We start from the raw sequence: 17,117 nt of genomic DNA on the forward strand, positions 1-17,117 counted from the left end.
CGCTACAGCTTTAAGCAGCTGCGCGCTCCCGCGGAGGGCAATCACGATCACTGTCTAGCACAACAGCTGGAGCTAAGGGGGCAAAACAATCGCATGAGTGCTGCTGTTTGACTGAGGAAGAATAAAGTAGTCGTGGTAAGCCAATCACATGACCACTTAAAGACAAAACAACAAGGTGATATATACCAGTTTATAAATTGTGTCGATAGGCCACGTAAAACCAGAGTCATGATAAACAATATATAGGCGGCGTTTTTTCCTCAATAGTTTCGTCATGTTAGCGCTAGCAAGCACTCTCTGCTTATGAGCAAAAAACCAAAACAAAACAGGGGAAGTTTTAGGAGTGACGGCGAGAGAGAGAGAGCAGAAAAAAAAGAGAGAGAGAGTTTTGAGACGTGAGAGATTTGTGACGTTTAGCGTGTTTGGAGTGTGTAGTTAATGTGTTGTCTTGTGTAGTTAGTGTGTAGTGTTGTGGATAGTTTTGTGTTGTGTGTGTCAGAACAATGAGGCGACTGCTGTCTCCAGGTAGAAACAGCAGTGATACACCTGCTGCTGTCAGACCTGCAGGTATCAGGCTGTGATGTTCTCCTTTATAGTGGACAGAAATAATTTTTTTGGAGTGGCACAAATAATTTGTGTGGCATCTTATTGAATGCAGAACAGCTGATTGTTTTGTAAATAGTTTGAAATGGTTATTTTTAAAAAGGGTAAAAGGTAAATGGATGCAAATAACTTTGTTGTTTGCAAAACTTGTGCATAGGATTTTAAAATTGACAATTAATATTTGCATTTTAAGTTATGAAATATGATTCATTAAAGATGTTTATGGTTGTTACAGTAAAAATATAACTTTTTCTACTCTGATTTTATGTTTTTTGTCTGATTTTAGATCAATTGTGTTAATACAGCATGTCAAAATGAAAACATGACTGTAAATTCAGGCACGTGAGGTTGTGCTGAAAAGGATGATACCAAACAAGGCAAAGTAAATAGTTTTTAAAGGTAAAATGTGGAGGGAAAATCAAAAGTAGTAAAAAATGGCCAATTATACCCTGGACCCCAGAGGGTTAAACGTTTTTTTTTTAAGTAACGCAATAGTTACTTTTCAAGTAATTAATTACTTTTAGAATATTGTAACTCAGTTACTAAATCAGTTACTTTTTTGAAGAAGTAACTAGTAACTATAATTGAATTACTTTTTCAAAGTAACTTGCCCAACACTGCAGAGCACTGATTGGTTTTTGTCTCTAGACATGACGCAGCTCTGCTTTGGACAAAAAAACTAAACAAAAAACAAATAGGAATAGACTAGGTAGTGCTGGTGATACACGGACGCGTTTGCCTTGCTGGAGTGTGATGTCACTTCCAGGTCCAACATCCAACTTCTCAGGTAAAAAGAATCCAGTATAAGACCTTAGTTTCAAGTTCTTAGAGACCAGCACAAGACACAAAACATTTAAATAGACCCTCAGTTATACACCAAGCATAGAGTTCGTAAATTGCTAGTAACAAAAGTTGAAATACTACAGTGTTCCTATTGTGCCTACAATAAACTGTCAAAAGTATTTGCTTGTCTGTCTTTCCACACATGTGAACTTGAGCGACATCACATTCTTAATCCATAAGATTTAATATGATTTCAAGTCTCCACTGTTCTAGAGTCTGCATCCGAGGCTTTGCGCTTAGTGATACAAGGCTTGGATGCAGCTGCTTGGGCATGGAAACCCATTCCACGAAGCTCTCTATACATTTTTCTTAAGCTAATCTGAAGGCCACATTAGGTTTGGAGGTCTGTAGTGCTTGACTCTTGCAGAGAGCTTGCAACCTCTGTATACTATATGCCTAAGCATCTGCTGACGCCGCTCTGTGATTTTACGTCGTCTACAACTTTGTTGACTGAGTTAATTCCAGCATGGTGCCATGATAGGATGCCGCCTGAGCAACTTGTCCAGTCGTGAAATTTTCTCAGCTCATGAGAGTGGCTCATTCTTTCACAAACGTTTGTAGAAGCAGTCTCCATGCCTAGGTGTTTGATTTTATACACAGTCATGGAAGTGTCATGGAAGTGATTGGAACACCTGAATTAAATGATATGGATTGGTGAGTGATTACTTTTGGCATTACAGTATATTTCAGTATGGGCTATCTTCCCTAATGGTTTTGTTTACATCCAAACTGCGAGTGCATATATTACTGAAACATATTGGTAACTTGCCACTGACCTTAAAATTTTAATCTTACTGATAAATCACAGTCTACTAGCAAACTTATTTGTAGACCAAAGAGTATTTACCAAAGAGCCCGGAAAGCCATAATATTGAATTGTATGAACAAAGAACTATCAGTGAAGCGTGACTCCTCAGTGTCCCTTTAGACCAGGTTGATAAGTGATACTACAGTGATAACAGTTGGTAATTTAAGTATTAAGCAAATTGTCAGCAATTTTCTATGTAAACATATTTCTAAAGGTGCTATTGACATGAAATTCTCCCCAGATGTCAGTAACAACCCATCCAATCTACGCATGAAAATAAATTAAACTCTAGATGTCCATAAGTTATATGTAATAATCAGAAATGACACAGGGAAAAAAAATACTGAACACGTAAAGATGGGAAGTGTGAAAAGGCATGGAAAGTCATCACACAAGCTGAAAGCTATCAGTAATTAATAAGCAATTCCGACACTTAATTGAAAGACAAAATGGTTGTCCTGAAGAATAAACTGGCTAAGCTCTGTGCAGAAACTAAAAACATAAATTCACATTTTGTGAGTTTATTACTGATAGACCAATGACTACATCAAATAATTCTATTCTCCATAAGGATCAGATGAACCTGCATGCCACAGATGAATCAACAATATCATTTAATTGTGCTCTAAACTCCGCTGTTCAAGTGGTCCATAATATCCAACCTTCATCGGAGAGTTCCTTCAGAAGAACATCTTCAAACCCCAGTGGTCCAAACTACACCACGTCTTACCAACAAAACAGAAGTGTGAAGGTCGCCTCACACCTCCCACCCAGAAGAAGATGTAGGAATGCTACAATGGAGGAACAACGCAAGTAATGGAATTCCAGAGAAGACTATGCAAGCCCCACACGTGCTTAAACAAAGTTATACATCCAACACATATCTCCAATTAGCAAAATTAATGTAAGACCTATCATGATATAATGGTCTTCCAGTAAAGTGGTTTTCTTACATGAGAAGTGTTGTTGAAATTTTGAAATCTTTAGACCAGTTTTCCTGTACCTAAAATTTCCTTGTTTACCTCCAAAAGATGACAGAGGAGTGTTAGATGAACATTGAAACTACACTTATAGAAACTGACATCAATATAGGAGCAGTTTTCCTGGAAGCAAAACATCAGTGATCTATCTAGATGACTCATACCTTGAATACCAACTGTGAGCCACACTTTATCACTCAATCTCAGGGAAACTCCTAAAATGTATTACTGTGAAAAGGTATTTTCCCCCTTCCTGATGTTTTAGTTTTTTGTATATTTGTTACACTCAAATGTTTCAGAAACAAATTTCAGAATAAGAGAAATATGCCCTGAAACCACATTTTTGTTAAGCTGAGTTACATTTATTTAGCCACACTCAGGCCTTATTACTGCAGGGATATGCTGAATTAAGAAATCACTTAAACTGATAAACTGAAGTGTGATAAAAAAAAAAACCCTCAAAAAGCAGTAAATAATGTCACATCTAAAGAAAAAAACTGAGAAACAATGTATCAGTCTGTAAAAGATTTCCCACGCATGCCACTTTTGATGAGTTTCAAGGCAAAAAATCATTGCTGACTAAACAGAACACAAAGGCCCATTTCACATTTCCCAAAAAAATAACTTGATCATCCTCAAGACTTGAAAAAAATACTGCGTTGACTGATGAGACAAATTTTTTGCAAGGCATAAAACTAACACAGAATTTCATAAAAAGAAAATCATGCAAAAAGTAAAACATGTGGTGGTGGTAGTGTGATAGTCTGTGGCTGCTTTGCTGATTCAAGACCTGGAGGACTTGCTGTAATTGATGGAAACATAACTTCTGCTTTTTACCATAAAAAATGCTGAAAACAAAAAAAAACTCCAGCCATTGTTTGTGCATCAAATCTAAAATGCATTTGGGATATTCAGAAAGACAGCAAACTGAAAGAAAAGAAGAAGAAGCTAAAGAAAATTAAGGTTCTGGAGTGGCCTAGTCAAAATCAAGACTTTGGCATGACCTTAAACAGGTCATTCATACTCAAAACCTCTCCAATGTGATTGAATTAAAACAATTCTGCAAAGAAGGGGTAACATTTATCTATATGGGGCCAAAGGTGGCTTTCATGGGATATAGAACTCACTGCACTGGTCCAGAGCTCAGAGAGTGATCGGCCTCTGACAGAAAAATAGTACCCTGCTGCTTCCCCTGCAAACAAATCATTTTTCCTTTAAAAGAGGCCAAAGAAACAGAGTGGAGAAGCCCCTGGCATCCTCTTTGAGTCTGTACGAAAACTAAACACTCCACTGTCTGCTCAGCACCCGACAGCCAAGACGCCACTGCCGCCGTCTTATGGTATTAATGCTGCTTGGTTGCTCCATAAAAAGACTATGTAAAGTTCAAAAGATTGCTTTGGGCTTTATTGAGCATCAGAAGCCCATGAAAGCAGCCAAAAAAACCCACTTTTGCCTTTACTGAGAAGAAGAAACTGTTCATTTCACAATGGCTTATTTATGGAGCTACAGGAAATGGATTTTAAAAGCCAGAGAGATACAGCATGACTCGACAGTGGAGCTCTTTGTGCTGGAACATCAACTCAATGGGAGAAGGGGGCTGTGACCAAAGGAAGTACACCACAATTCAAATTAAATACATCAAATGTACTCTGAGACCTAAGGTAAAACAAGACCACAAGAAATAGAAGCATTTTTTCTTTCTGAATCATCTAGTGATTTTTTTTTTTTAATTCAAAGAGCGCCTTCAAAATCAGCTAGTTTATATAGTCATAAGCTATGTTGTCACTTGTCCAGTAAACTACCACGGTGGAAAAAAAATCCTATTATTATTTAATTGTCTTTAATGCATCTGGCTTCTTTAAAATGCCAATCTTACCCATAGTAAATTTACAAGATGAAACAGGCTCCATAACATCACCCATTGGTTTGTGAAATCCCGTTAAGATTATTGTTGCCATCACCACTTTCGGCATAATAAGCAAGGTGCATCTCACTGTGATTAACAACTTCTGATTAACAAGTCTTTAGCCAATGAGCACTTCCTGGGTAGTAGAACCTAACTCTATATTAGCCATTTGCCAGTCGTCATTTCTTAAACTAATGGAGACAATAATGTACAATACAAACATTCAATTTAATTGAATTTTTATTATGTGATTATTTAAGTTACCTTAGAAAAATCAGAGATAAAAAGGTGAAAATAATAGTAATTAGCTAGTTTCAATAGTACTGAAAGTGGCTGTATGACATGTCTAGAAGAGGGTTATGAGTCACTTTTTCTCTAATGGTTAAAATTTTATTTGTGAAGAAATTCATGAAGTCATTACTGATTAAAGTTAAAGCAACGCTTGGCTCAACTGAGCTCTGACTCTTTGTTGGCCTAGCTAGAGTGCTGAAAAGAACTAATCGCTCCCCAAGCCGACATAAATGCGGAATTTTTGCAATGCTGTCACCTCTAAACAGGAAACAGTGCAGGAGTGAAGGGTGTCTGCATCAGTACACAGCCCCCTCCCCCTACCTCACAATTCCCAAAATGATTCAATGACATGGAAATGTGAAGTTCGTCAAGCATGAGTGCTAAAAATGATATAATGAGTGGAAGCTGCAGGAGTTGAGCACACACTGATTGTTTTGTTCACATTGTCATAGTTATTTCTTCAAGCAAGCAAAGTTTTTTTGTTTTCTTTTCCCCCTCACAGCATTTCTAGAATTGACCATTAAAGAAATCAAATGGCTGCATCCCAGTTTCCCTGCATTTCTACATAGTTTAAGCTATTATGAGTTCAATCATTATATCAAGCTGGCAGTTATATAAAACCACAGAGTAAAGACACAGTTCATATTATTTTATCTGCTCTATTTATTATTACTTTGTCAAATGAACCTTTTTGAGGGTTTAAACATGTTTAAAAACAGAAATTTACAGACACATCAAGTCTTTGATAGACTTGGGTTTCAAAAGTAAACCGTTGGATGCACACTATTCTGAAGTTTGGCTTTAATTCAATGAAATGAAGAAAGCAGACAAAACTCAAGTCCTGGATCAAGTGTGGGCTCACTTATTGCATAACATAGGAATCAGCTTAAGTTTTTTTATTTAATCTATGTTCTTAGTGATTGGTTTAGGAATGTGGATTTCCAATAATTTATATTTGTCCTTGAATAACCTACATTTGCATTAATTAGAATCACCATATCAAATAATCAATCAAACAATCCATAACCAATTCTGGACATCTATACGATGTCCAAACTAGGTCCACAATTTAGACCATGCCCCAACTTGCATGTCAATATGACGTTCAACAAATGAACTCTGGGTAATGTTTTGATCTATGACAGATACAGGAAATTGACATGATTAAATGTAATATGCTAAATGAGCTTATGACCTCCCACATTTTTGACCAGCTTAGTGTTACAGCAGTAAACAACACTGATTCACAGAAACAAGGGTGTAGGGATCAGTGTTGGGTGTAATGTGTTACTAAGTAACGCGTTACTGTAATTAAATTACTTTTCCACTGAAAAAGTAGAGTAACTAATTACTGTTCATTTTTAGGTATTTTAATTACAGTTACTTACAATGTACTTGCGTTACATTGTAAAATAATTAAACTCGCTGAATATCATTATTTAATTTCAATAATTTATCTTCTAAACGTAAAAGTAAACTCTGCCGCTTTAACATCGCTGTGGTGCAGGTGCACGTCATTTCGCGCCAGTTTGCTGCATAGTCGTATTCTAAAGCGGAAGATGATGGACTCGGCTGAAGCGAGTGGCTGTTTTATGAAATGGACATATTCCCGTCTCTTCACTTTTCTGAAACAAGCAGACAAGAATATTACAGTAATATGTAAGCTATGTCCTGGGGAGAAAAAACTATCGGCTGCTGTTAATAGCACGAGTAATTTACTGAAGCGCCTGACACGAGAGCATAAACGAACACTTCTGAGTGATCCTTTTTCATCATCCATGGATAACACCGCGGCAACTCCAGCTAAGCAGGCAAAACTTGATTTTACTTCAGCAGCACAGAAAGCGTCTGAAGGTGAGCTTAAAAAATGATTGCAGGCTACATTGTGGAAGAGATGCTACCGCTGCCTACTGTAGAGTCTCCGTCTTTACAAAAAATTATTTATTATTTAAAGAGTTTAATTTCTATTGTTTGTCCACTCAAGATTTATAGGGATTTTAAGAAGTATTTCGTTTAATTACTTATTTAGTAATTAAGTTACTTTTCTGACACAGTAATTAGATAAGTATTTTAAATACTTAAAAACTTACCCAACACTGGTAGGGATAAATATTTCAGTAAAAATATATTTTCTGCTAAATTTGAATTGAAATGGGTATCTTTTTCTAGATGTCATTTTAATGACCTAAAAGGAAAAAAAAAAAGCTTTCACTTTTTAATTAACCAAATGTCAATGCTGTCAATGACAGGATTTTGCAGTGTTAGTGTTTCCACAGTTGTCACATCATATAAACAGAAAAAATATAAAATATAATAAATGCATACTATTAATTTTAAATTCATTTTTCCACTCCACAACGTTTATAACAAGCAATGGATATTGCAATCAACAAGTCTGGTGTGGAGATGATCTGATTCAACATAATTTCTTTAAATGCTTTGATTAGGTGTTTTAAAACATTTACATGCACTAGGATGTGTAATAGTAGAATAGCCTTGACTAACTCAGCCTGACAGACTTAAAATTTTACTGATTATAACAACTGACAGACAATCAGTTCTTAGAGAGAAATTTACTGAAAGGAAATTGGCTTCACTGGGGCAAACCGTTGGTAAATTGGGTAAATTAAATATTAAAGAACATCAGAGCAATTTCAATTATTTCCAGTCACATTAAAAGTGGCAATTCACTTTTAATGTTCTCCACAGAAAGAAACAGCTCCCACTGTCTGCTCATAAACATTATACTGAGTTACAAAATATAAAAGAATAAAAAAATGAAAATTACTGCAGTATTGTTTTTAGATGGACTAATGAAGAAATGAAGTTTTAAAATTCTATTATTATGCATGTCTGTAACCTTTTGTTCACATAGAAATATATTTCTCATAATGAATATGAGCAACCTGCTTCCAAAAGAACATGCATGAAAAATAAAAAAAAATACTGAGATTCCAAAAAGGTCAATGCAGGTATACACAGAAAACACAAATCCCAGTTTCATAAAGTATTTCTCGTGGAGAAATCGAGATTCCAAATCATGGCTTTCAGCCCTCAATAAGAAACCACCATGAAGGATCTAGATGAAATGTCTAAATAAAAACACGGGGTAGCTTTCAGGAGATGGAACAGGTCATTTCCTAGTCAGAAGGTTGGTGGTTCGATCATTGGAAGGTTCGAGATACTAGTTTGTACCTCTAAAAAGGACCAGCCAACGAAAGAAGCGTCTCTATAGCTATATTATTCCCTAATTTTCCCATAATGGCTGTATGGTGGATGAGTGTGTTTTTTCAGAACTTATCCATTCGGTAAAGCTTTCAGTTAGCAGTGCAGTCTCTATGACATGTACTAACATTGGTTAGCTGTAGCTAGTAGTTGTCTGCAAGGCCCCACCTCCGGTTATAGGAGTAATTGAAGTGTATCTCCCCATCATGTTCATGCTGTTGATGTTTGTTTGTCTTTGTTATCCATTTTTACCAAACTTGGTTAATGACTTCTCAACTCAGCTTCAACCAGGTATGGTCCCTTGGGGCTCAGAAAAAGAACATGGGCCAAAAGACTAACAATGTGGCTTGAAAATGCAGTCCAGGAGAACTGCCATTTGAGGCAGGCCCCAAAACCAACTCCCTTGAAAAAAAAATAGGATTTTTCAGTTCCAATATGCAATAATGATAAAAAAGAACCTGTTTCTTGTTACTTGCCATTGATGCTCCATAGGAATAGCATAATTCTGTAGTTCAATTTCTCAGAACTGTTAGTTTGCCTGCCTATTGATCCTGCTTATCGGTTCCACTTGCACTTGTGCTAGAATCAGCTGATTTCATTTCATGTGCGGGAGGGGAAAAATAGTGGCCCAGTCTGCATAGTGGATATGGACATTACTTTTATTTTTACTGCACAAAAGGACAAGAGCACAATGGTGAAATTAGAGCTGGGTATCGTCACTGATTTCTAGAATCGATTCGTTTCAGATTCACAAGGTCCCGAATCGATTTGATCCACTTCGATTCGATTCGATTCGATTCAATTAAATTCGATTTGAATCTGGGAAATTTTGACAGTCAGAAATATTATAATTCAGATCAGTACATTTACATATTTTTGTATCTATAAAAAGGAAGCTGACACACGCAAGACTTTATCAAAGGTGTAAGCATCACAGCAGATGCCTTTGTGTCAAAGTAGCTGAAGATAAAACACAGAAAAACATGAAGGTGATTTTCCTGGCCTGGGATTTTATAAAAATATTCTGCAGTACATCAAAAACGAAAGAAAACCATTAATCAACATATGAACGTTATCTCTGACGTTACAGTGGTTTTATTAGACACACGGCTAAGCGTTTTGCATTTTGCATAATTTTAAAAAGTTTAAATTTGTTCAGTATTGAACGGCAGAAATTAGGTTTTCTTTTCGGAAGTACGTAAAACGAAAAAAAATTAAAACAGCGGCCGACAGCGCTGTAAACAATAGTAGACTTGTGCGTAACAAGCAAGCGAATAATGCAGAAAACAGATTTTTAGACGGGAAACTGTTCTTGAAGTACAGAGAGAGAGAGAGAGAGAGCTGTGCATGAAGTGTGATTTTATCGTGGGTGAAGCAAAACAGTAAAAGTCAGAGTGATTTCATGACAATGTTTATGTGAAGCATAGTTTGGATCTTCTTTTGTTGCTGGTTCGGTCAATATTGTTTGGAGAGAGATAAAACTAACAGCTTTAGAATCAGCGCAAAAAGGGCGTGAACACAAAGCGCGGACCCTCCGACAGATCAGAATCAGCGAGCTGTCGGCTTTCAGCCCCGACCGTGTCCGTGCAGCCGCTTAAAGCTGCCCGTCGGGTGAGAAAGGCGACATCTCACTGATTCTGATCCGCGGGTCCGCGCTGTGTGTTTACGTCCTTGTGCAGAATCCGTGTACCTGCTCTCATTTACTGTCTTAGCTGTTTGGTGGTTGTTGAAATTTTGTGAGGTTTCACCTGAGATTCTGGCGTTTCGGGCAAAATAAATTTATATTAAAAAATCGATTCAGGATTTTAATGAATCGATTTCACGTCATCCAAGCCAGAATCGATTTTAATCGATGAATCGATTATTAAAACCCACCCCTAGGTGAAATGCAAACTGCATTATGCTGTTAATGCATCGGCTCATTGCAAGCCTCTGCACAGACAGCATGCTAACGCCAAGCTAGCCAAGAACCCAGAGTGATGTTAAAGTTGAGTGAATATTGACCCCAGCCAAGCAGCCAGACCATTAACTTTAACAGGTAACAGAAGTAGTGATGAGCAATCGGCTGTAGCCTCCATTTCTACCTGTTCATGTTCCTAAAGTAGAATCAGTGTGACTGTCGCTTTAAAATCTCTTTATGCTGGTTTTATCTTTGCTTTGTGCTGTCAGCTTTTTGTTCACAACTAAAAACTAAGAGAAAGTTCATGTGTGTCCTCATTAGGATAAGTGTTTGTGCTGGTGTGTGAAACTGTAGCCTATAGGTTTATATTAATTAAATTGGTAATTATGAGATGACGCGTTTCACGTCATTTTACAGAGAAACATTAAAATAATGTAACCCGTAGTAAAACAAATTACTTTCTCCTGGGAGTAATTAAAATCCATTACTACATTACTGCAGCGGATGTGGATAATATTAACGTAACTGCCGCGAATTTCTTTGTTCTGCCGCAAAAGTGATTCCGATGTTAAACATTAGTTCTGCATGACTTTTCTGCCAGGTAACTTGTGCCCCCACCAGTGGGGCGCGCCACACACTTTGAGAACCACTGCACTAAACCAACAATACATAATGCAAGTAAAATAGAAATTGTAGTGTTATGTGGCTGGTAAAAATTCACGACTCTCAAAGTGCTATATTTCTCAAAAGGCTACATTTCTCCTAATGAATATGAGTGGCATCCATCTGCTACTCCTCAACTCACCACACAAAGACCTTTATGTAATGCAACACAACAAAACCTCTATGAACAAGAAAATAGATTACACATCCATTATGCTCTCTGCAGCAACTATCAAGTTAATTTTTATAGCAATAAATGAAATTAGTGGCTGCAGGAAAGGAAAGGAAAATTAAAAAAATAAAATGAAATAAAGGAATGCCTGGAGAATGATCTGCAACAACCTAAAATATCCAAATTTTAATAATGTAGGTATAGTTCAGTGGTATGGCAGATATGATCATCTGGTCAGGTCTTTCAGGTTAACAAGCAAAAAAAGAAAGCTGTCTTGTATTCAAAAGCTTGGTTGTTAATTAAGTACATCTGTTTGATGCAACACTTGAATCGAAAGAATGAGAAATGCTTCATAAACTGGTGTAAGTTTGAAGTGAATAAACAGCAAACTCATTCAATGTATTCAGAGTTTCATAATGAACCAGTCTTTGAAAAGCAGGATGTACCTGACAACCTCCAACTACAAAACTGTGTGGTCTTGTTCCATACTTGACTGACACAATGTAATTTATATCTTGGTGCTCTGAATAAAGATGGATATGCTCGCCTACTACTGTCACCGTCTTTCACAGACTTATACATTACCATGAAAAAGTATTTGCACCCTTCCTGATTTCTTACCTTTTGCAATGTTGTTGCACTTAAATGTTTCAGATCATCCAACTAATTTTAATATTAGACAAAGATGACCTGAGTATATTTAAATTAATAACCCTAACTGCCTCCCAAACCTAATAAATGGCTATGTCGTACTTGGCAGCAAAAATGGCAATCAAGTGTTTGCGATAACTGCCAATAAGTCTTTCATATCACTGTAGAGGAATTTCAACTCATTCTTCTTATCAGGATTGTTTTAATTCACATTAAAGGGTTTTCAGACATGGACGGTCTGTTTAACCCTTGTATGGTCTTCATTTTTAGTACATGCTGGTATCCCTTGGGTTGAAGTGACTCAGGGCATTATTTGGCGTTTTAGTCTGAAATAAAATTTTACTTCGTAAACCATTAACATATATTTTCTTTATCTCATTTTCCAACAGTAGAGAAAACATATGTTTAACTAGAAAATGTATATTCTGAAGAAACTGCAATGTGAATGCTGACAGCTGAATGTTTTGAGCTGGAATGAAATAAATGCTGAATGTTAAGTTAAAAATGTTGAATGAGCTGAAAAATACATAACTTTTCACCTAAAAAGAAAAGTGCAGAACTGTTGAAAGCTGACGTTCACACAGAAGAAGTTGGAAAGTAGCTGAACATGTTTAAAATGTACATTTGAGAAAGCTGAGTAATGACAAAAGAAAATTTAGAATCACAAAACATCTTAATGAATATTAAAAGTTCATATTCTTTTAATCACTGAATGACTGAAATGTGGGAAAATCCACTACAGACAGCTAAATGCTGTAAGTTTAATCATCCAGTCACAAAAGGTGATTCTAAAAGTCATCATCTGATTCCAACTGCCCAGATCTGAACCACCTGTGTGCAGAAGAGAAATCCCCCAATGAACAATAAGCTTGAATTTAGCAGGCCAAGCAAAATGCTCTATCCAGTTGGCCTGCACTAACTACTGACATACTATTATTCTGTGGCAAAACCCTGTCTAATCTACCTCGGTGCACCTGTTGAAAAACTGCTTCTTAATCCAAGACTAACTCCTGTCAAAATCAATTTCAAACCACGAGGATTCCGAAGACTTGTTCTACACAACAGTGTGTTCTTTATGTTCCTGCTGTCAAAAATGTGGTCACAGAAGCGATTTAAAAAGTGGGGTCACTCCTGCTGTTGAGATAAACTTCTCACTAAAAATATAGTTTTTTACAGAAAAGTGATCCCAAAACAAACGCTTCCCAAAAGAAAACTACAAGTCGTATTGACAAAATTGAGCGCCAGCAATGTCCAGTCTACAAAATTCTCAGTTTTCATGCCTTTTGAGTTTATTATATGGACATGGTGACAGTGTAAAGACAGCCTGTACTTCTGATTGTCAGACGAATTTTGGGAGTCATTTTAACATTGGACTCTATGGAAGAGTTGCATGGAGGAGGCTGTGCATTGGAGGCATTCATGAAAGAACCATAACATATACTACAATAATAATAACACTGGATGAAAGAGGGCAACGATTGTTGTGTTGTGTTGCGTTGTGTGAGTGTTGAAGGAGATAGACGGCAAAAAATGTACAAAATAGATAATAAAATATTATCAAATAAAGATTTGAATAACAATACTGTGAATGCTTATCAGCATTCACACTAATGATTGCAAATGGCCTCTACCAGAACACATTTAACAATGGAAGTGTGACTCTTTCTTTGTCATAAGGCTATAAGTGATGTTAAAAAAAACAAAACACTATACTGAAGCTTATCTGGCTTATCGTAGGAAAAATGAATTGAGACTGTGTTTTTATTAACATTATTACATGTACCAACCATTATCAGCTTTGTTTTGAGAAGCTACTGTCCCAGTTTGTATGAAGTAAGTAGTCCTGCAGCCATTGTGGCCTTCTGACATATCTAATACCACCCGTGTCCCCTGGTTTCTTTCAGCAGCTCCTCCTTCTGGCTTCCCTGCATAAATTTACACGTTCAGTTTTTTCTACTTTCAATTACTTTAATTACTTCTTTGAGAAGAATAAGGGCTGTTTATGGGGCAGTCAAATGATTGCCTCGTGTGACACCAAAGAAAGCGTAATGCCAATGAAATATTTAATAATCATCTACCTGCAGTTATAACAGTACCCAAGTGTACTTTGCAAAATATGTTTGGTTTTTTTTATTCACACAGGCTTCCGTACCATGTATGCAAAGAGTAAATTAGTAAAGGTAAGGAAGAATGTGATTTCTGAGGGTAATCACAAGATTTAGCTCTAAGATTATCTATAATCTCTGACCTTCAGTTGTCTAGCCACTTCCACATGGTTGTCATAGACGAGGATATCGGCAATGAGGTTCTCCTTCTCGTTGGAGAAGGACAACTGTCCCTCTGTGACATGTGGCTCAACAATTACCTTCAGCAGAGTGTGAGGACACCTGGTCCCATCCCACACCTGGGAAAACAAAAAAAACATGATATAGGTAATGAGCACAACACACATTTTTGACCTGATAAAAGCACAGAAACGTGCAGGTGATGCTCATCTAGTCATCTGTCAGCCTATCTAATGTTGCAGCATTTTGCAGCCCATACAGTCTCATAAATCTCTATGCCTGAATACAGACATGGTGCCTAAAAAGCAGAGGCAATATCATGCTGTGTTGGAATAGAATCATGAAAGAATCACAAAGCCCAAACAGCTATTTGAAAACAGACATTACTAAATAGAACAGAGAAAGATGATGCATGCTGAGTTGTCACTAGCCTCTTACAACATTAAGGTTCTGGGTTTGGTAGTATTCTTCCACCAATTAAGGGGGTGATTCTCTGAGAGTTGTAGTAATTCTATTCATGAATTACCCGACTCACTGGACCCTCTACAATTTGCATACCGCCACAACAGGTCCACTGATGATGCCATAGCCCTGACACTACATACTGCCCTGTCACACCTGGAGAAGAGAGACATGTATGTGAGAATGCTGTTTGTAGATTACAGCTCAGCATTCAATACCATCGTTCCCTCGAAGCTGGACAGGAAACTGCAGGATCTAGGACTGAGCAGCTCCCTCTGCAGCTGGATCCTTAACTTACTGTCTGACAGACGCCAAGTGGTCAGACTGGGCAGCACCACCTCATCCCCCATCACACTGAACACTGGTGTTCCACAGGGGTGTGTACTGAGCCCTCCCCTGTACTCACACTACACCTACGACTGCACGGCCACTAGAAACTCTAACATCATTGTGAAGTTTGCGGATGACACTACAGTGGTGGGTCTTATCACCAACGGTGATGAGACGGCCTACAGGGAGGAGATCAGCGCCCTGACCCACTGGTGTCAAGACAACCATCTCACCCTCAACGTCGCAAAGACAAAGGAGTTGAAAGTGGACTTCCGGAGGTGCAGAGAAGTACACACCCCCATCACCATCAACGGCGCTGCTGTGGAGAGAGTGAGCAGCTTCCGCTTCCTTGGTGTACATCTGGCTGAGGATCTTACGTGGTCAGGACACATAAACAAAACAGTGAAGAAGGCGCAACAGCGCCTCTTCTTTCTCAGGAGACTGAAAAGATTCGGCATGAGCCCCCGCATCCTCAGGACCTTCTATCGCTGTGCCATTGAGAGCATCCTCACTGGATGCATCACCACCTGGTACGGCAACAGCACCGTTTACAACCGCAAAGCTCTCCAGAGAGTAGTGCGGTGCTCTGAACGGATAATTGGAGGTGAGCTTCCCTCCCTCCAGGACATCTACAGGAAGCGGTGCCTGAGGAAAGCGGGGAGGATCGTCAAGGACTCTAGTCACCCCAGCCATAAACTGTTCAGACTACTTCCATCGGGAAGGAGGTTCTGCAGCATCCGGTCCCGTACCAGCAGACTGAGAGACAGCTTTTTCCACCAGGCCATCAGACTGCTGAACACTTCATAGACACCTCACTTTCACTACTGGAACTTCAACATTATGCACTCCATACTGTATATAAATACCACTTGTTTTGCACAATATCCAACTACCAACCTCTGTATATTTTATATATTTATTTTATTTTTACTCTATTTAATTTGTAAAATTTGTAAAATATGTATACACACACACACACACATATATATACACACACACACGTAGACATACATATTTAGTATACACATTCAGTAATATGCATAAACTCTTATATTGTACATATATTTATTCATATAATTCTCAGATTTAGCCATTCTTATATTTGCTTGTTCTTATGTTATTGTACTTTGCACACCTCTGTTGCTTGTGAAGCTCGCACACAAGAATTTCACTCACATGTACTGTACCAGTGTACCTGCACATGTGATGTGACAATAAAAGTGATTTGATTTGATTTGATGAAGTTTTATATAAGCTTTACATATAAGATTTACAAACTGGCTTTATTGCTTCACTGTTTCATCATTAATTTGTTTCTGGCTATTATTTATGCGTACATGCTTTTGTGTGTCTTGTTTTCTATTAACGTTTATAAATGCCATCAACAGTCTAGGGATTCCAAAATAGCAAATATGGTTAAATCTGGTATATTTACATGATGGACTCAAGCCCATCCATCCATCCATCCACTTTTCCAGTTCAGGAATGCAGGGGGCTGAAGACTATCCCAACTACCATAGAGCGAGCGGTAGGGTTCACCCTGGACAGGTCGCCAGTCTGTTGTGGGGCTAACGCAGAGGCAGACAATCATTCACACTCACATTCTCGCCTATGGACAGTTTACAATTACCAATTAGCCTATCCCCACAAGTGCATGTCTTTGGGCTGTGGGTGGAAGCCGGAGTACCCAGAGAAAACCCACGCAAACACAGGGAGAACATGCAAACTCCACACAGAAAGTCCAGACGGTGGATTCAACCCAAGTGGTCATGTTAATTAATGTGCATTGTCACTTTTGGTGTCTGAGTGAATCACCACTTTTCACTGACAGTTTTGATCTTGTTTTTGATGAGGTTTTCTTTTCTTTATCAAATAGCCTGCTATAATTTGAAAAACATCTTTTCCTGATTGTATGTGTTGTTGCGTAACAACAGACTCTAGAAGTGGGTGAGAGCTGACTGGCAAGAGACTGGCATTTACTGCCAAATCCTATTCAAA

At 37.9% G+C, this 17,117-nt stretch overlaps 1 protein-coding gene across 4 annotated transcripts in view; it reads right to left on the reverse strand.

Annotated features, from left to right (window-relative positions):
• pot1 (protection of telomeres 1 homolog) overlaps positions 1 to 17,117 on the reverse strand; it is a 51,484-nt gene that overhangs the window by 11,939 nt on the left and 22,428 nt on the right. For all 4 annotated transcript variants that reach the window (XM_063479070.1, XM_063479071.1, XM_063479069.1 and 1 more), the window contains exon 10: positions 14,291 to 14,446. In XM_063479070.1, coding sequence (XP_063335140.1) covers positions 14,291 to 14,446 — 156 coding nt within the window. The remainder of the gene's footprint in view (positions 1 to 14,290; positions 14,447 to 17,117) is intronic.

The sequence above is a fragment of the Pelmatolapia mariae genome, linkage group LG7 (genome assembly GCF_036321145.2).
Source record: "Pelmatolapia mariae isolate MD_Pm_ZW linkage group LG7, Pm_UMD_F_2, whole genome shotgun sequence".
NCBI classification, from domain to species: Eukaryota; Metazoa; Chordata; class Actinopteri; order Cichliformes; family Cichlidae; genus Pelmatolapia; species Pelmatolapia mariae.